At 28.4% G+C, this 21,479-nt stretch overlaps 1 protein-coding gene across 2 annotated transcripts; it reads left to right on the top strand.

Moving 5' to 3' along the window:
• The first annotated feature begins 2,399 nt into the window (after window positions 1–2,399).
• LOC117167740 (run domain Beclin-1-interacting and cysteine-rich domain-containing protein) lies at window positions 2,400–21,102 on the top strand. 2 transcript variants are annotated; one of them, XM_033352890.1, is made up of 13 exons: window positions 2,400–2,711; window positions 2,976–3,156; window positions 3,516–3,667; window positions 7,428–7,611; window positions 9,810–10,766; window positions 13,316–13,484; window positions 13,571–13,699; window positions 13,784–13,986; window positions 14,064–14,215; window positions 16,295–16,477; window positions 16,567–16,749; window positions 19,518–19,671; window positions 19,816–21,102. In XM_033352890.1, exons 2-13 carry the CDS (start codon window positions 2,977–2,979, stop codon window positions 20,014–20,016), a joined length of 2,847 nt encoding a protein of 948 aa, XP_033208781.1. In that variant the 5' UTR covers window positions 2,400–2,711; window position 2,976; the 3' UTR covers window positions 20,017–21,102. The 2 variants fall into 2 exon arrangements, with proteins under 2 accessions (XP_033208781.1, XP_033208782.1); XM_033352891.1 differs by having other exon boundaries at window positions 2,957–3,156.
• The last annotated feature ends 377 nt before the right edge of the window (window positions 21,103–21,479 follow it).

The following is a 21,479-nucleotide window of genomic DNA, read 5'->3' as shown; positions in this document are numbered from 1 at the left end:
AGTTTTTATCGTTTCTCAAATAAAAAATTGCTTTCATTTGTTACCAAAAATTTAATCGTTTCCTGCTTATTTACGGTATTAAGCGCCAACTCGCCTCTGACTCGCCTACAAATTTCCTACATTAAAATATCCTTTAATTTACTCTAATTTGGATTCTAAGTTTAATTTTCCGTGAGAAAGTCACGGAATAATTGCAATAGTTGTTTTTGCAGCGTTAAAAAATGTTAAAATACATTATCTGTCATTAACATAGGTTGATTGCGACTTCAAGTGCATCTTCTTTCAGTAGCAGCATACTACTTAAGCGACTATGGGTACGCTTGAAGTGGCCTTCAGCAAAAGGTATGAGATTTTTTTAAAATGTTAACGCAAAACTATTTGGTATTTTCACTTCAACCATCATCTAACTCCACTTCGGTGAAAGCTGAGGGGAAACAATGAACCAAATGAGTGGAACAAAACTTTATTTCTGTAATATATTTGTAATAAGTAATAATTACCATTATTTCATTATGTCATTAAATAGTTTTTGACAAATAAAAACTATTTTTCTTATACACTTATACGGAAACAATTGGTTTTTATGAAGATATTAGCAAAATATGGCAAAAATGGTATTCGGTCCATTGTTTTCCCCTCAGCAATCAATCAAGTGATGTTAGTTATAAAATTTCTATATGGATTCATATGGTTCTATATATCCTTTTGTCCATTTCTATAGACTTCTATAAGGCATTTAATGGAAATGCCCATCTTGCTGTTTTTTTTTCATGATACTTAGGACAGTGGCGCCAACCTTATGTACAACAGTTCTGCCGGAACTACTTCAGACAGCCCCCCCCCCCCAACCTCCCGTTTTGAGGAAAAACAATGTGATCAGCAAGAAAAAAAAAGAACAAGAGCGATCATCAAAATGATAACAATGATGATAAATTTCTACGTGAAGACACATTCATTTCCTCAGGCACTTACGCAGGAAATAAATTCCTGAAATACGTGAACAGCGCGCCAAAATTTCAAACATCAAATTAAAGGAATTTCTTCTAGCTTAATTTAAAAATAAATAATTAATAATAATTTTTCTATACAATAATGAATCAGAAATTTGAATAGAAAAACTTATAAGAGATTAAATTACATTGCAAATAATTTAAAACTCTAATATACTATTTCGTATAAATATCAAACACTTAAATTGTTAGGACTTAAGAGATTAATTTTTTATCAGTTATTCAAAAATTACTTAAGGTTCTATTCAGCGGCACTAACTCCAACTACTATAAACTCCCACTGAGGGGTTAAGATTTCCTACAGTGGAGTGAGGGTGGATCGAGAATATTAAAAAAAAATACAAACATCCTATCAGTCTTATGTCTTATGCAAACATTTATCTTAACATTTTTTTTTGTATCTGTTATTGTTGACGAGGTAAATAATGCACATCTTGCCAGATTCGAAATGGATACGGTCTCTACACTTTCAGTTTCTAAAAACAATTAAATGTTCTACAGATTGTATACTCTATAAAATTATTATTTTTTAAATCAGGAATAGGTCTATGTTGTTGATATTAGAAAAAATGTATGTTATCTATATCTAATCAGGCTAAAATTTAAATAGCTGTGTGTAACATCCGCCAGCTTCCACTTAAAAAGTATGTAAATTCCGTTATTTAAGTAATTCACATAGCAAACTTTAAGTGATACGCTAAACTTTCCAGCCCTGGTCACGCAGTAAGGCAACAAACGCGCCTTCCGATTGGTCAGCTGCTCAAGTTAACCTCATAGCTGCAGAAAGCTTTTGGCAAATATTGCAATACTTTATTACTTAAAAGAATTCTTAGTTATTTAATGAAAAACGGTATATATTCTTTTTTATTATTCAATTTATGTGTTGTTTTCAATGTTTTTCTTATGTTAAAGTGAATCTGAAGCGGACTAGTTTTTGAAGTGGAGCCGCGCGCGTTGGCATTTCTCAGCTGTGATTGGACGACTTCCGGTGTGGAATATATCCAAGAGATCCAAAATGGCTATACACCGAGGGCAAAACATTATCTTTAAATCTAAATGTAAACGAATTTTTCTTTATATATTCGCAAAATAATATGTTTTACCCTAGTATTTCTGCATATTGTATTTTTCAAAGGTTATTCAATTTTATCTTACATAATAAAATCTTTACAACAAAATAATGTTATTAGTTAATTGAATAGCCTTTGAAATTTAAATAATAATATTGAAAAACATTTCTAGGACAAACATTCTTTCCAGGATATTAAATTATAGGTAATCAAATGAAGGATGAAGATTTGCTCCAGTGAGCGGCCATCTTTAAAGTTGACGTCACAACTATTTAACATGTGATATCACGTGACGTATGCAAATGGCTGTGTATGTTCTATGCACTACAAAATTTGCTCCGATATCTCTAGAAATGAATCATGAATATTTACTTTAATTACGAAGAGTTTTTTCTCAGGGGCGTCAATAGTAGTAAATACAATAAAATTCATGTTGGATGAAATCGGAGAACCGGAATAAAGAGAGCAAAGTTCTCGTGCGGCTTTGTTTACAACATGCGAATGCTTTGCGTAGCATTGGTGCATTGATAGAAAGTGACAACTGACACGGAGCTAATGACAGCAGTCATGGTAGAATCAGCTGTTTCAGAATGTTGCTCCAATAATTGTTTGTGTATACCCTAATTTCCAGGTACGTATTCTTTTCTAATTATTACAAATGTCTCAGATTTTCTCATAAACTCACATAAATTGCTTCTATCAAATTATTTCGTGAGTGGTAAAGTAAAGTATTTTTTGTCAATTTGACGGTTATGTGAGAGTGTATTATTATTATAGTGATCTAAATTCAGTGACACGTATCTATAGACATCTTTCAATCATAAAAATCTAAGTCATATATCAAGTCTAATTATTGTTATTGATAAATCTGATCAGTTTCACTTTGTGGATCCAGAATGGGCGATAATATTCGAGTCAAGGAGCAGTGGCAACTCCTTCAAAATCTCAGATCTACAGTGGAAGGGCTCTTAAATAATGGACTTTCAAACGTGTGGAATGTTTATGGAGGGCTCAATCGATTACATAATGTAATGGAACATATATTTAAGCATGGATGCAGAATTTTTGACCCTACTGTAAGTATCAGGAATATCAGGATCTATTATTTTTTTAACAAGAGTTAATCTAATTTGTTATTTTATTGTCCAAGGTATTTTGAATTCTGGTCTAGAAATGCAGTTTTTACATCTTCTAAAGATTGTTTAGTGCAAATTATTGATAATCGTTTTGCATCCTTAATTGCATCTAAATATCAGATTACAGTTCTTGTCAAATTTTCGAAACCTGATAGTTTTAAATACTGTCCGCTGTAACGTCCTTTTTTCATAGTTTATCAGATTGAATTAAATTTGAAGTAATAAGGTGCAACACAGTTGTTTAGAATCATCTAATGCTTTTTAGCAGGGTGCAGTGCATTTAAGTTTATAATTTACAGGGTGAGCCCGATTGTTGGATTTTTATCCAAGGTTTGAATTGGCTTCAACCATCTTTAGCTACCTCGCCAGTTATTCGAGAATGCGATGATTATTTCTCAAATTTACCTCCTAGAATAGCATCTCGGAAAGATATGTTGTGGCTCTACACAAGGTAAATGAAAAAAAGCGTTTTAAAATAAATTACTTGAAATGAGGCTAAGCGGCTCCTTTGTTTCGTTTTTTTTTAAATAAAGCCCAAGAATGAATTTAAATTAGGGCCCTTGTATAAAGTGCGTACATTTTTTAATATATTTTTTTATATATGCCTGTTTTTAAACACTCGAAAATAATAAATTCTCAAACAAACCAAAATAGTCGATCCTAAATCAAAACAGATTCATTTTCAACCAAACAGTTGTCATTTTCAAACAAAAAAAATTAATTTTCAACCAAAAAAGACGAACTTTCAAACTAAAATGATTAATTTTTAACAGAAAATGAAACAGTTAAATTGTTAATTTAAAATATTAATTTTCAATAAAATAATAATTTTTCACAACACAGTCGAATTTTACATAAATTTATTTTTTATTGCAAAAAGACGAATTTTCTAGAAAACAGTTAAATTTTCAATAAATAGTAATTTGCTAATCAAATAGTTACATTTTTAGTTATAAAATGTAATTTTTAACGAAGAAAAAAACGAATTATTAACAAAGCTTAATTTACCACCAAACAGATAAATTTCCAGCCTATAGAGATGAATTTTCAACCAAAAATGTAATAATTGATATTTCAACCAAAAAAATTTTAATTTTAATGAAAAACAGTTGAATTTGACCAAAAACGAAGAATATTCAGCAAACTACTTGAATCCTCAAATGAAACAGATCAATTCCCAGCAAAATAGTTACATTAGCAAAGAACATGATTTTCTACCAAAAAAGAAGAATGTCCAATAAACTGCATGCATTTTCAACTAGATAGTGAAATTTTCTACCAAATAATAAATTTTTCAATCAATAGGATTAATTTGATACCAAAAAGACGAATTTAAAAAAAAAATACATGAATTTTTAGCAAATTACTTGGAATTTTCTACTAAAAAACCTAAATTTTCAATGAAAAACGGAATGGTTAAATTTTCAATAAAAAATTCAATGTTTAACAACAATGATGAATCCTTAACGAAAAAATTAATTTTTTTATTAGTACTTCAACTTTCAACCATGATAGTGCATTTTCAACCGAAAAATATTTATTTTGAATGAGACAGTTGCATTTGTTACCAAAAAATGTGAAATTTCTACAAAAAGAAATGAAGTTTCAAACTAATATAGAAAAAAATGTTCACTAAAAAGGGTGACTTTTTTTACCAAATTATTGAATTTTCAAGAAAATAATTTGATTTTGAGCCAAACAATACTATTTTAATCGAACAATTTCATATTAGACTTTTCTACCTGTAAGAATGAACTTTCAACAAAAAATAGTTGGATTTTCTTATTGGTTTAAGTGAATAAATAAGAAAAGGGGAAAGAATGTAAAGTCTATGAAAAGTAAATTAGAATTTTGATCATTTCTAGACTAAGGAATAATAGGTTAAATAAACAGGGAAGTTCATTTGTATTCATTTAAAAATATTCTGTAGAATACTTTTAAATTTGTACTGCACAAAGTATGTCCAATAGGGTAGCTCAAAAGGGCTTTTACTTTTTAGAGGTCAACGATCCCCCCAATTTCATTCCAAATCCGAAAAAAGAAATTCCACAATTTTTTATTTTGTTATTTTTCGATTTTAACAGGTGCCGGTTTTGAGTTGAAGTTTTCCATGTAAAATGCATAGGAAAAATCACTTTTTTGAGTTTTTGGAATAATTTTTCAGGGTTTGAAAAAATGTGACGGGAAAGTATAGGAGCCTGTAGAGAATTATCCAGCGAAGAATTTCATGTATCATATATATGGGTTTGACACCCCTAACACACCCCCGCGAGTACCTGAAAGCTACCCTTAAAACAAAAAAAGTGAATTCTTTATGAAATCGACATTTAGAGCACTGTATTCTGGTCTTTTTTTTTACTTAAACTTATTAATATTGGTCTAATGGAATATTTATTATCATTGGTTAATTAATTTTTAATTATTTAAACAAATGGACTTTGTTTAATTTTTTTTCCCTTAAAATTATTACTGTTAGTCTAGTGGAATCTTCAATAATATTGGTTCATTAATTTTTAATTGTTTAAACAAATGTAATTTGTTTAAATATATTTTTTTAAATTAGTTTTGTCCCTAAAAATGATTACTATGGGTCTAGTGGAATATTTATTAACATTAGGACATTCATTTTCAATTATTTAAATAAAAGGAATTTGTTTAAATAATTTGGTTTCGATGTTTTTTTAAGAAAAAATTATTACTGTTGGTCTAGTAGAATATTTATCAGTAATATTTAAGTTATAATTTTCAGTAAAAAAAATTTTGTTAATAAAATTAATCAAACAATGTTGATTAATATTCCACTGAAGAAATATTAATAATTTTTAATAAAAAAATTATTTACACCAATGATAATAAATATATCCACTATACCAATATTAATAATTTTAAGTTTCAGGTACTCTTGGTGGTGTGTTAGGGGTGTCAAATCCATATATATGATACATGAAATTCTTCGTTGAATAATTCTCTAAAGGCTCTCATACTTTCCCGTCACATTTTTTCAAGCCCTAAAAAATTATTCTAAGAACTCAAAAAAGTGAATTTTCCCCATGCATTTTACATGGGAAACTTTAAGTCAAAACCGGTACCTGTTAAAATAAAAAATTAGGGAATTTCTTTTTTCGGATTTAGAATAAAATGGGAGGGGGGTCGTTGTCCTCTAGCATGCGTAAAAATGTTGCCATGAATTTTTGGACCACCCTAATGTCCAACTACGCAACATTTTGGACCATTAAGTATTTCTAAGAGTGTAAATTTGTACAACTTAATTGTTGCTTACACATTTTATTTTCTACAGCTAAGTTCAATAGGATTCACCGTTCATTTAATTAACCGAGTTTATATTTTCTATATATTATTATTCTCTAAATTTATCAAATCTTAGTATGATTTTGAGGGGAGGAGGGCAAATTTCAGAAAAACACTTTACCTAATTTGTGGACAACCTTTAAAAGCGCTTGCAAGGAATACTGCACAGGGAAAGTAATTATTTAGAAATTTTCTAATCATTTCAAAGTAAATAAAGTTACTACGACTTATACGGCAACGTTAAATAAACTGCTTACTATCACCTGGATCATAACCAGATTTAGTCTTAACCTTACGTATCAGTAAGTAAGGTATATTATAAGCAATCTTAAAATTTGATAGATTTTTTTCTTCTTATTTTTTAATTGGCTAGAATTTATTGTTTTATAAAAACGAAAATTCTTACGAAAATAATTATGCAGAAAGAAAAATTGGTTCATGTGAAAATTTTCATAAACCTTGTTCAAGTGATAGAAAATATGATATATAGAACAAAATTTTGCAAGTTAATTTTTTCACAATTTTTTCTACAAAATATAATGAAATTTAAAAAACGGAGCATCTTATACGAGTGCACTTTTCATTCGTTATGACTAACGAAACTGCAAAAAACAAGATTTAACATAAACTTTAAAATTTCTGTAAAAAAAAGAAATCGCTAATCTTAAAATTTATTATTCAGTGGAGGTAATTAATGATAAAAAATAAAGTTGCAGGGGATAAAATTTCTCCCACACGCGTCGCTTAGTCCCATTTTCAACAAGTACGAGGATACTTAAACGTTGATTGTTATTTTCATTGTATGAAAAGAATTTGAAACTTAAAAAAAATATTTATGTTTTTTAAATGCTGGTGTTTTGAAAATTCAAAGGGATAAATTCAACTGTCGATGTACTTTTCAGTTTAGAGAACCATTCGCTCTCTCAAAAGTTGTCTTGGCTTTTATCGGATAAAGAACATCTGCTTTCTTGCTTGGAACCGTGGGCGTTCTTGTGTCAAGAAACGTTAGCAGAAGCAACACTCATATGTTTAAAAGCAGTCGAAAAAAATCAGCCTGCCCTTCTGACTGACATTGATCCTTGCTTGGTAATATTTTCGTCTATTGTCAAAACAGGGATCACAGCGCGAAAGGAGCTTAATAAAGTGGAAACAGGATGATTTTTTCACGAAAAAATAGGGGGAAAATTGAACATTAATTTTTACATGTAGACAAAAAATATCTTACAGGAAATATTTTTACATAATTCTGAAACAAGTTTTTTTATTTCTGCCATTAAAGGAATCTATTTTTAAAAGTTGGATATTCTCAGGTCGTTGGATATACATTCGCGACGATATAGAAAAGGTCGAAAAAAGAAAAAAAAATGACAAATAAACAGTTATATGTTTAAAATGGTTTGCATAATCAAGAATATTAAAAAGAAATAATTCCACCATTAAAAATTAAATACAATAAACTTCCACCTATTTCAAAGGTCACCTATTTCAAGTCCCCTATACGCGCTTATTTCAAATTGCTTATTTCCATCACCTCCCATCACGTTCCCTGTACGGTCACGTCCGCGTCAGTGGCTAACCAATTCAAAAGCGGTTCGAAGAGCGGGAAGTCGTAGTTGGTTTGAATTGAGTATTTTAGCATGATATCATGGGAATAAAGAAAACGTGTTCAAATAAATATTCTAAACGTAAAAGTAATTCATAAATCCACGAATCGTAATATTTCTCTATATTTAAGAAGTATGACTATTCGCATATTTTCTCCAAAAACTTGTCTGCATTCTTTTATCAAGCACTATGCTAACCTTTCAGACATTTCTATCTATCTCAGCATGGCCGTTTCCGCGACATCATACAGCAAAACTGATTATTCCGCGAAATATTTGAGTTGATTTTTGATTCTATTATATTGATTTTTAGTTGACAAATTCTCGAACGTCAACAAAAATACTTGAAAGACACTTGCAAAACACTGTTCAATTGGAATGCATAATATTAGGCAATATACTCGAATGATTACTCGCGCATTGCGACCCCTTCAGATCGGGTATATTTATCTGTATTATTATTGATAGTACTTATTGATTCCATGTAGAGTCTGACTTTGCGGCACATGCGTAGTTGAAAAAGTTGCTTATAGCGCCCTGATCGCTATAAGACCCCGAGAGCCGTGGAATTCTGGAACTTGTAGGTTTGAAGGTCACTGAAATTGGAGGAAGTTTTCTGTATCTATTTTCAAGATTTTTCATTTTTATTGTGCTATAATGAATACTTTAAATGCAAATTTGAGACAACACACTTCACTAATTTAAAAATAATATTTAAAATATTTGAAGTTTGAGCGCCTAAAATATTTATATGTGTAATTTATGTTTTTAAAATTACTGTATATTGTTCAACAGTTCAAATTTTATATATTTTTATTTTTTATTTTTTTTATTTCACATTATTAACATGTTTTAAAATGCGTCAGAGTTTCAATTTTGGTTAAAGAGTGTTTATTGTTAATGAAATATAGTTATCAGGGCTTGACAATTTTTTCATTTGTATTGTTATATGTTTGTCATGATAGTTTTTTTTATTTTATACTGTATAGATAAATAATTTATTTAAGTACTATAATATTATAGAGATGCCTTTTGTCTAATTATCTAAAAATCTAACGAATACCATCTTTAATTAAAATTAAAAAAAGTTAATTTTAATGTCTGATTCTATAAAATTATAAAAATTAAACATTCACTATGCGTGATAGCATATTCTAGTTTTGAATATTCCATGTAATGTGATTTTAAATAGTATATTCTTTTAAATCCGCGTTTTAGCAAACTTTTATGAGTGCAGGTGCAACTATTCACGTATCTCGAGGCAGTTCCTATTTTACTACAGTGGAAGTCAACTTAATTTTGAGAATATATGGATTTAGTGTAAACAAAGCAGTTTTATTATTTTCTGCTTACGAATTAACGTATGACTTTTTCAAATATAAAAATAATTCTGTAATTGTAAAACGAACGATGGGTATTACGGTTCTTATGTAAATTGACTGAATTCAGAGTCTTTCCCGTGTAATTCAATACATAATTGTATAATTGCAATAATTGTCGTATATTTAAAGAAAAAGGGGAAAATGGGAACTTTTTTGAGCAAAGGAATAGGGGACAAAGGGGGAATTTGAAAAATAGACAGCGCAGGTAAATAGGGAAAATCCTGTGATCCCTGTCACAACAAAATGAATAAATTACAGCAGGGCCATACTCAGGAACTTAATAATTATTGTATTTCAGTTCTTACCTAACTGGAATTGCGGTACAAACAGTCCAAAGAAGTTTCATCGGCGTTCCTCTTCTTATCCGGTAAACTTGAGAAGCGCGAAGCAAGAAATGACATTTCAAAAATCGAAAGTTGCTTGTCAAAAATGTAGCTCTGCCCTCTCATCATCTATTTTTCACGATTCTGCCTACTCGAAGAAAGTATTTCCTGTAGAAAAGCAGGAGCCAACGAAAGAAGAAATTGTAAAAAACGCAAGGAGTCGAACTATTTTAAGAACGTGGAGCAGTTTTCCTGATTTGAACAAAAAATATGGATGTTTGCAGGGAAGAAGTACTTCGACTGAAACTGTGGCTTTTAAAAAAGCAGAGAAAAAAATGTCCGCGCATTCTAGGAAGCTCGAATTGTCCTCAGTTATCAGAGTTGATTACTCTGAAGTCAAAGACGGAATTCAGTCACCAGAGAGAAAGTCACCAAAGCCCAAAAGTTTTTCGCGGAAGGGGCGAATTAAAAAAAAAGTTGCTCAAAATTCTCATGTGCCAAAGAAGTACAGCAGTGGAAGCTCGGATACTTTGAATTACGAAGATTCTATGAGAGCTGCTGCGAATGAGCGACTCGCCTTTGGCAGACAGTCGAGTATCGAGTCCTCAGTTACAGACTCTGTGCAAATAGAAATGCCGATTTCTCCGAAAAGGAAATCCTCTTTTCTGGCAGGCTCTGCTCCGGAGTTCGCGGCCCCTTGGAGTTTGGAAGTTGAAGGTCAAAAAGATATTAGAACTCCGAAAAAGAGCTTTATGGAGGATGGAGGAAGTAGCGTCCAACCGATGGCAACTGGATATTTCCCTCGTCCTTTGAAAGGGCAAAGCATCATGAGCTTCCTGTCTTCTGCTCAGTTTTCGAGGGCGAATGCGGAATTGGACAGGGAAAATGCTCATTTTAGTATTTCTGAGGCTATGATTTCTGCCATTGAACAGGTAAATTAAATGTTTTCTCAAAGCGTTAACGAAATCGAATCTTTTCTGTATTTATCCACTTTTTAGTATTTTGAAACTGGAATTAGAGCTTCTTTCAAGAATTTCAAAGAGAGTCAATGGAATTTGATAGGATTTTCTACGAACATTTGTTCACAAACAAATTATTACAAGGTGGCCACTCAAACTTTTAAAAAAATTCTCGGATATTTCCCGGTCTAAAATAAAATTTTTTCCCGGCATTTGTAATAATAATAATTATTTAATATTAATTACTGTTTTTATGTACATTTGTAAAAGAAATAAATGTTTTAGACTTCTTAGTCCAAAATGCTCACAAAACAGGGGAATATGGTGATTTTTGTTATAATATTGCTAAGATTTCAGGCCGAAATATATTCCATTTTTAACAAAAGAGTTGAGTGTTTTAGCTAAAAAATATACTTTTTAGAAAATGTTTGACTTTTAAACCTGAAAAGAGGAATTTTCAACAAAAAATTTAATTTTCAACCCAAAAAGAAGACTTTTCAATCAAGTAGTTGAAATTAAAAAAAAATCACCTAAACAACCAAATAGTTGAACTTTCAAACAAAGGAGACGAATCATCGACCAAATTATGAAATTTTCAAATAAAAAAAGATTGAACTCAAGTCAAAAACAGTTGCACTTATAATCAAATAGTTGAATTTTAAAGTTAAAAAGAAAAATTTCTGAATATAAGTTGAATTTTCAACCAAAAAATATGACTATACAAATAAAAAATAATGTTTCAACTAAAAAATACGAATGTTCAACAACATTGTTGAATTTTTGACCAAAAAAAGATAACTTTTGTGCAAAATAATTGAATTATAAACAAAACAATTAAATTCTTAACCAAATAGTATAATTTTTAACCAAAACAGATGAATTGTGCACCAAAAATATACTAGTAGATTTACCAATTAAATAGGATTAACTCTCAATCCTAAACGACGAATCTTTAAGAAAATAGTTAAATTTCCAACACAGAATTAAATTTTACACCAAAAAACATGAATTCTGAACTCGAAATATTTCAGACTTTTTGATTAAAAAGAATTAACTTTCAACCATAAAAGATGAACATACAAACAAAATAAAATAAATAAAATTCTTAGCCAAAAATATAATAGTGGATTTTTCAGATAAAAAGGATTATGTTTTTACCAAAAAGGAATGATAAAAAATAAAAGCATTTTCAATAAGATGGTTAAATGTTCAGCCAATAAAATAAAATTTTAACACATCAGTTCAAATTGCAATTAAGTAGTTGAATTTTCGAACAAAAGATATGACTTTGAGAAAACAGTTACATTTTGAACAAAATAATTAAATTCTCATAAAAATAGTAGAATTTGTGGCCAAAAAATATACATTCTGAACCAAAACTAAAATAGTGGAATTTTCAATTAAAAAGGATTAACTCTCAATTCTAAAAAATTAATCTAAGAAAATAGTTTAATTTGAAACAAAGAATTACATTTTACAAAAAAAATATGAATTCTGAAGCCAAAATATTATATACCTTTTGATAAAAAAGAGTTAACTTTCAACCATAAAAGATCAATTTTCAATCACTAAGATAACTTGTTGCCAAAAGATGACTTTTCAATTCAAAAGTATTTTCAAACAAAGTAATTACATTTTTAATAAAATCGTTGAGTTTTTAAGCAAAAGAGATTCATTCTAAACCAAAAATATAATAGTAGTTTTTTCAAATAAAAAGATTTAACTTTTTACCAAAAAGGATTTATTGAAAAAAATAAATAAATAAAAATAATTTCCAATAAGATAGTTAAATATCCCGCCAATAAAATAACATTTTAATCCATCACTTCAACTCTCAAATAAGTAGTTGAATTTTCTACCAAAAATATGACTAAAAAACAGTTGCATTTTGAACAAAATAATTACATTTTCATAAAAATAGTAGAATTGTTGACCAAAAAAGATAAATTCCTAATCAAAAATATAATAGTAGAGTTTTCAATGAAGAAGATTATTTACTTTCAACCAAAAAATACGACTTTTCTACCAAAAGATAAATTTTAAATCCAGCAGGACCGATTTTGTACCCGAAAAGGCACATGTTCAACAAAACAGTTTAATTTTCAACCAAAAAAGATGAATTCTGAATTATAAATAAAATAGTAGACTTTTTAATTAAAAAGAATCAACTTTCATAAGAAATACATAGTTGGATTTTTTTACTTTGTTCTATTCATTCATTTCTCATTTTGGCGAAAAAATTAGAGTATTCCTAAATTCTTACTTTATTATGATGATTGGTAATTAATCACAATTAATTTAGGTTACTTATGTAATTACTGCTATTAAATATTTTAGAGGGAAGTTTTTGTTTTTCGAACGTCACATTAACTTTAAAATCTAGATAAAAAGTTATTTTTGATATTTTAATGAAAATTCCAAACACATGTCAGTGGCCACTCTGTAATAGTAAAATTATTTTGAAAGCCATCCTAATGTAAGAAAATTTTAAAGCTTTATTTCTCAATCTGGTATTTTTATAGGTCAAATGTAATAGACAACTGAATTTGTTTGAAGAATCCGTGGAGGAAAGTGACGAGGAGATAAATCATTTGAAGCAGAGGATTCGGTTTAGACGCCGACAAAGACAGGAAGAAAAAAGAAAAGGTGAAGCGTTTGTGCGCGATCTTTTGAGTGACGGAAAGACTGATAGTAAGATATATCAAATTAAATTTTTAAATGCTACTAATTACCATAGATTTACATAATATACTACATACATGTGTTTAATTTTTCAGCAACCACGACAGATCAGAGTATAAGCTCTCTATCTACTTCTCCTGAATGTCCATCAGACAGTATTTCTACGGATGTAGATGAATCGGAAATTGATGACACGCGAAATATTTCGCAACTTGGACACTCTGGTGGGTTTAATGACACAGAAATATTCATAAAGTACTTTTAACTTTTAATTTTTATTAAAAATTAAATCAATGTTTGAATTTAAGGAAATTCAGATTCAGCACTTTCGTTGGATGCGGAATATTTATTTGGCTCGTCTCCGAGGATAGGAACGGAGTCGAATTTGACTGATAGTACAATTTCAGCAGAAGGAGTGGCCTTGTCTCTTATTAGTAGGTTTAGTCAAAAGCATTTGCCACGAGCGAGTGAATTAAAGTGGCTTGTGTCAGAGCAAGATGCACCTCAACAGGTATAGAATATTTTTTAATTGAAAAAAAAAATTAAAAAATACCATTTTCTCAATAATATTAACAATAATTCTGGCAGTTGCTGCCTTTGCCAAAAAATTGGTCGATGAGCTTGGATGAAATGGAAGTGAATCAAGTGATAGACTCGTGTCAACCAATCCCACTTCGAGGAACTATAGAATGGGCTCCACCCAGGCCACAAATTATTTTTACACAACATCTACCACCAGTGTAAGTAAATTCTTCATTCACAGGCTTTCTTCGGCCTTGCATTTTTTTTAGAATAATTAAATTATATAAAATAATACTTACACATCAGAAAAGAGTATGCTTAAAAATGTTACATCCGACATTTAGAAATGAACTTCAGTTCGAAATTAAATTAATTTTAATTGAATTAAGAATTACTAATTCTTATTTCTAATTTTGGTCATTTTTAGGATTGCATACAACACTTTTTGTGAAGTTACAATTTTTTGAAAATATTAAGAAAACGTGATTTTTGATTTATTTAATTTCGCATTTTAAAAAAGTGTTAAACATGCTGAACTTGAAATGTTGTCTTTTTCATTAATTTATTTCATCCATTATTTTGTCGCTATAATTTGTCGTCGTAATTTCTTAGCCTACAGATAAAACTTTATTAATTTGTTTAAAAAAGAATATACTTAACAATATTACACCCTACATTTAGAAATGAATTTAAGTTAAAAATCAAATTTATTTTTAATTAAATTAGAAATTAGTACATTCTGCTATCTGCCAAAAAAAGTAACAACATTTATGTTCTTTCATTTTCGTAATTTTTAGAATTGCATACAACATTTTTTGTGTGAGTTACAATTTTTTGAAAATATTCAGAAAACGTGATTTTTAATTTATTTAATTTCACATTTTAAAAAAAGTGTTAAACATGCTAAACTTGAAATTTTTCTTTCCATTAATTTATTTCATCCATTATTTTGTCGCTATGAAAACAAAATTTACCAATAAAGATTGTAGCAAGAATTCATCGCAACTGTTTAGCCTATTGGTACAATTTTATGAATTTTCAACATTTCGAATTTTATTTAAATTAAAAAACAGAACACAAGGCATTAACAAATACAGAATTTTGAATTTTGAGACCCGACTTTTTTTGAAACCATAATATCTCCCAAACCACTGATTGAATTTTAATTATTTTTGCATATGTAAGGTATAATTTATAGGCCGTTTTAAAATAAAATAAAAAAAATATATAAATTTCAAAAAGGGGGTTCAAAAAATAAAAATATTGGATTAAGTTTTTAATCAAAAACCTTTTTTTTTTAAATATAAATATTTCTATTCCTGAAAATTTTCTGCTTCGATTAAAAAAAATTGAAGGACACTAACTTTGGACACTCGTGACGACAAGCACACTTGGGCGAAATAAAACAAAAGCAAAGTTAAAAATATTTTGGAATGCAATTTTTAATTTATTTTAGATTAATTTTCTTTATCAAAATTGGGAATTGAAAGCGATTTCTGAGTTAATATTGTTTACAATTTTATGTTAATGCGAATAGCGACAAATTTTGTTTATTTCCTCTTTTCACGCGCAGCAATGTGCGCAAACGAAAAAAGTTTGATAAATAACGTTATTTGTTATAAATCAATTATAATATCAAATAGTGAATATTATTATGAATTTTTCGTTTTAAGGTAATTTTTTGACTAAAAAAATTAAGAATGTTAAAGGTATATAGATAAAGAATACATTTGATTAATTTTCTTAAATTTACATTTCTATTATGAAATAAATATGAAAATTTGTCACTTAATATCATTTAATAATTTTGTAAGGAAATCCCCATTGTGGATTTTTAAAAGCACAGACAAATCATTTTTCATCTTAATTATTCTAAAGCGATGTCACCAGTAAAGTTAATTTTATAAACAAAGAATTAAACAATACTGGCAGTATAATTTAGGGGGGAATGAGGGAAAATAAAACTTTTCTCTGCCTATAGATGTACAGAGTATTTTTTAAATAATTTGTTTATAAAATTAACAAATTTTATTTTGATCAAGTGTCGTCTTGTCAGTAAAAGCAAGTAGTTTTATCGCGGAAATATTACTTTAAAAATCAACAATCCGTAATATGTTTCACTATTTGATATTATGGTTTATTTATAAAAAAAAACATCCAATCTCTTTGAATTATGAAAATTTTGTAAAAACATTTTAATCATAAACTTTCCTCACTTAAAACTAAAGTTTTAAAAACTTTCATCAAAATCGCTAGACCTCTCATCTTAAATCTAAATAATATTTGCATTTGTACAGGAGAAGAACTTTAATAGCAAAACAGAACTACAGATGTGCTGGTTGTGGAATGAAAGTAGCGGTGGAATACGCAAATAGATTTCGCTATTGTGAATATTTAGGAAGATATTTTTGTACTGGTTGCCATGCGAATCAAGTGGCTTTGATACCTGGAAGAATACTTTCAAAATGGGATTTCAATAGGTAGTTTCCTATTGCAATTGTCTAAGCTTCAACTTTAAAAAGTTATATTTATTAACTAAGTAAGAATTAACAATAAAATTTGAATTTAGGTATCCAGTCTCGAACTTTTCCTATCGACTTTTGGAACAAATGACAATAGATCCGCTTTTCCACGTAAAAGATTTAAATCCATTGTTGTATAGGCGGGTGAGACAGTTGGAACGAACCAGAATACTTCGAACTCAGTTATTTTTCTTTAAGGATTTCCTTTTCACTTGCCGCTTCGCGACGAGGTAAGTTGAATTTTTAAATCCGCTGAATCATACAGGCTGGCCACTCAATATTGCGATAAAAAATTCCCACAATTTTTCAGTTTTCAACCTTTTTTTTCGCCTACTTAAATTTGCAAATTGAAACCTTCAAAACAAAGCAATTTCTAAGTTAATATATTCAATAACAAATATAAAAGTTAAGGTACCAGGGAGGCCACAAAACTTCATTTTTAAAATTCCGTCACTTTTGCCTGACTAATTTTTCATTTTCCCTGAACATCAATATTCGATGACCAGCATTTCATTCTTGTAACATTTTTAACTAAGAATAAATGAAATAAAACCATTTCAGATTAAAAGCTAAAATTGACTTATTTCAGCCAAAAAAGGTGACTAAAAGGACGAATTCTAAACAAAACAGTTGAATTTTCCACAAAATAATTACATTTTCAACCAAATATTTACATTTTTAATAAAAGTGTTTGTTTTTTAATCAAGTAGTTACATTTTCATCAAAAAAAGATTAAATTTCTACCAAAAACGACGAATTTTCAATAAAATACATAGATTTTTAAATAAATAGTTGAACTTTCAACTACAAAAAGTGCCAATAAAGTACATAGATATTCAAACAAATAGTTGAATTTTCAACTAAGAAAAAAATGTTGACCAAAACTTAAAAAAAAAAAAAAGGAATTTTCAAACAAATAGTCCAATTATCAAAGAAAGAGGTGAATTTTCTAATAAAATAATGAATTTTCCAATAAAAAAGGCGAACTTTCAACAAATTAAGAATTTTCAGTTAAGACCAAAAAAATACGTAGAAATTGTTGAACTTTCAGGCCAATTTTTTGTTTTTTGTAAAATTGTTGAATTTTCAAACCAGAATATTAGATTTTGAACCAAAGATGGCAAATTTAATTTCAAAGAGATGCACCTTATACCACAAATATTTTCTAAAAGCAGTAGTTCATTTTCTACCGAAGTAGTTGAGTGCCTAATTAAAAAAGATCAATTCACTACAAAATAGTAAAATTTTAAATTAAAATCATGAATGTTAAACAAAAAATTACTTTTTAACAAAGTGGGTCAAGCTTCGGCCAAGAAGTTGAATTTTCAACAGCAAAAATGAATTTTCAATTTATAATTTAATACTAGTTATGTCAACCAAAAAAATTTTAATTTTAATTCAAAAACAGTCGAATTCTACCAAAAAAGACTGGAATACTAAAGAAGATTCATTTAAAAAATACATGAGATTTAATTTAAAAAATAAATTGTCAACTAAATATTGAATGGCTAAATTTTTAGTTAAAGAAATTAATGTTCAACCAAGGAAATGAATTTTCAACTAATTGTAGGATGGTGTAATATTCAATCGGAATAGTTACTTTTTCTGTGAAAAAATCTGCCTGCTGGTGATTGTGAATTCTCTTTTGTTAAAACTCCTTCGATTTTAACGAACACATCCTCAATTTGGTCTAAAATGTAAAGTTTTCTACATATCAAATGTATTTTACAGTTATTTGTCTACCTCTGCCTGGGACTGCTTGTTCAGATATTAGAAAATAAAGTACAAGTTTTATTTTTCATGATTACTTTCATATTTGTATTAATTTTTATTCTCAGTTACCTTGAAAAAGGCATCATTTGAATAAATGTACCTATATTATTACAATGCACGGTATGCATTAATATTGAAACAGAAGTACTTTCATTGTCTTATTTTTATGATTAAAAATGTGCTCATCCTATCGAGAAAAAAATTTATTAAACAATTTATTGCATCTTATGTCGTTTTTCCATAAATTAATGTTTTTAAATTTTTTGCGATTAAAATAGAAAGTACACATTTTATCAAGAAATGATTAACAATGAATGTGTAACTCTTTTTTGGGTGAACAACTTTTGTATATTAATTTTTGTTTCTTAGCTTGTGTTGTTTTTCCAAACTTTATTTTTTTTGTTCAAGTGATTAATAACAAATTTATAGATCTTTTTTAGGCGAACAAATTTTGTATATTTTTTTTGTACCATGAGTCGTTTTTCCAAAAATTTAATTTGTTAATTTTTAATCTTATTTTTTACGATTAAAACAGAAAGTACGTGTCCTATCAGAAAACCAAAATGAATCTCTTACTAAAATAATTGAATTTTTAACCAAAAAGATTAATTTTCAACCCAAAATTAAATAGCAAAATTCTTAGTTAAGCCAAAGAAAGAAATTTTTTTTCAACAAAATAGCTTATTTTTCAACCAGAGATGAATTTTCAATTAAAATGATGGGATATTCAACTAGAATAATTACGTGCAATTGAAATGATGAATATTCAACCCAAAAATTAATTTAGCTTAACTCTTAATCAAATAATTAAATTTTCATTCTAAAAAAGATGAATTGTGTACGAAATACTTGGTAGTTGATATTCCAACAATTAAAAAATTTAAAAAATGAAAAACAGTTCAGCTTAACGAAAAAAGTCGACTTTGCAACATTTTTAACAAAATAGTACCTGAATTTTCAACCGGATACTTAAATTTTCAACTGAACAAATACGATCAATTTTCAACAAAAAATAGAATAGTTAAATTTTCAGTTAAAAGAGTTAATTTCAAATAAAACAGAAATAAGCACGCTCTCGAAAAAATTCCTGACTTTAAAAGAAAATTCTCTGACATTTCAACGAAGTCTTGTACAACAAATTTCAAGAGTGATCAGGCCCTCGTTAAAAACAAATTTATCAATATTATATTTAAAATGCAAATTCACATTAAAATTTCATTGACAGTTTGCAGGAATCGCTGAAGAAAGAACCGAACCATTTATTGAACGATCCTCATGTTTATTCCATACAAGATTTCGCCAATGTAAAACTTGGAGTTCTTCCTATGGGATTACAGAAATTGATTGAAGATTGTTACGCACACGTGGCAGAGTGCATGGTGAGATATTCAGGATTAATCAATTATTTTTTTAACTATTCAAGAATAATTGGTTTCAAAGGGAACTTCATAACCATTAACCAAGATTGAAAATTATCCAATCTTGAAATGATTTTATTACTAATTAACTTCTCTAATTTACAGTTGTGCGAGGCTCGTGGTTTCATGTGCGAATTCTGTTGCTCCAAAGACGTAATTTATCCATGGGAACTGAACAAAGTCACGAGGTGCGAGGCATGTGGAGCATGCTTTCATATTAATTGTAGAAACGAATCTGCCTCGAAAGAATGTAAAAGATGCATCCGAATGCAGGCAAGATGCTCATCTAAAGAAGAGCCTTTTTGACCCAGGTTCTACAATATTTATATATCAATTCACGTATAATTAAAATTCACAAAGAGAAAAGATTGAAAATTTAGAGGTAGGAAGATGATAGCGTTAATGTGCGGGTGCCGGACAACTATCTCAGACTAGACAAATTTTCCCTACTGCGGGTGAGTAGTTTATGAACTAGAGTGAATTAGTTACTCTATTTTCAATGTAATAAGAGAAAAATATTTGAATCTTATATTTTTCAAAGGTAGAATTCTGACAGTATAATTATTATTGCACAGCATTGTATTGACCGCGGAATCTAGAGTATAAGAATTCGACAAATACTCGTAAGCCTAATTTATTTATTAGTTAATAATCATTAAAGGCACAATCACTATCTTTAAACGTAAATTATTACTGCCTAGGCTTCGTGTTTTTACTGATTTCGTAATTTTCTCATGGACACTAGATACGTAGTAAGATTGTAAGTAAAAAGTGATATTCGTTACAAAAATTTTAAGACTGGAACAACATGTAGACTTGAAGAGCCTTGAATAGAGTTGTTGAAGCTAGGGAAATTGAATTGAATATTCTGTAATTTCTTTTTTAAAAAAACTGCAACTTTTATAGAATTATGTGACATGTAGTTTAAAAAGTAATTCAAAATAATGTAGGGAAGTTGAACGCTTTTAGACATAATTCAAGGTGTCTATGTAAAATATTCAAGTACACTTTTTCTACAGATTAAAGAGAGGCCAACAATATATTGTGTTTTGTATGAAAGAGAAGCACTAATAATTTATCATATTTGATTAGAATATATAATACACAATTTAAATGTCTTTTTAAATATTTAAATTATTTACCGTCCTTTAATAGTGAAAAATATATTTTATACGCGAAATTTTTATTTATTTAAATTATTAATGTTTTCATTATTATTAAAGAGAATAGATTAATAATTAGAAACAGTAGAAATTCGCACATACCTTAATAATAGATTGAACAATGGAGCAAAGTTAGTTTTTAAGTAAATCTTTAAAGTGCGCTATTTATTTTGTAAAAAAAGAAATGGGTTATCGACAAAGTGTACAAATATTAGATACGAAAATAAAGAATGTATGAAAAGAACAAATTTTTCTTATGTTTAACCATTTTTTCCCAGATTTTACACGGTGTTAGGGTATTAATTTGCGGCTAGAAAATTCCCGATTGTTCGAAATATTTAGAAATATATATTTTGTTTTAAATTTTATAAAAATATTAAATTATTTTTGAATCTTTTCAAAACTTATAAATATATCTTAATCGATTTTTTTTCTAAAATTTCGTACTTTAAAATCATTTATATTCATTACGAAATCATTTGAAATGTCATGAAATCTTTCAATTTTATTTTATAATTCATTTTTCAAAATAAAAAATCATTAATTTTTACCGTAAATCTTAAGAAAATATTTGCCTGAATCCATTTGAAATTCTTAAACCGCTTT

The sequence above is a fragment of the Belonocnema kinseyi genome, chromosome 2 (genome assembly GCF_010883055.1).
Source record: "Belonocnema kinseyi isolate 2016_QV_RU_SX_M_011 chromosome 2, B_treatae_v1, whole genome shotgun sequence".
Lineage (NCBI taxonomy): Eukaryota > Metazoa > Arthropoda > Insecta > Hymenoptera > Cynipidae > Belonocnema > Belonocnema kinseyi.
This window is presented reverse-complemented; position numbering and strand designations above follow the sequence as displayed.

What these genes read in the sequence shown, in the direction of transcription:
- LOC117167740 (XM_033352890.1), top strand. Translation starts at nt 2,977, where the DNA reads ATGGGCGATAATATTCGAGTCAAGGAGCAGTGGCAACTCCTTCAAAAT. An exon ending in AGCAAGATGCACCTCAACAG is followed by an intron (nt 13,987 to 14,063) that starts GTATAGAATATT and finishes TAATTCTGGCAG; the next exon opens with TTGCTGCCTTTGCCAAAAAA. An exon ending in ACACAACATCTACCACCAGT is followed by an intron (nt 14,216 to 16,294) that starts GTAAGTAAATTC and finishes GCATTTGTACAG; the next exon opens with GAGAAGAACTTTAATAGCAA.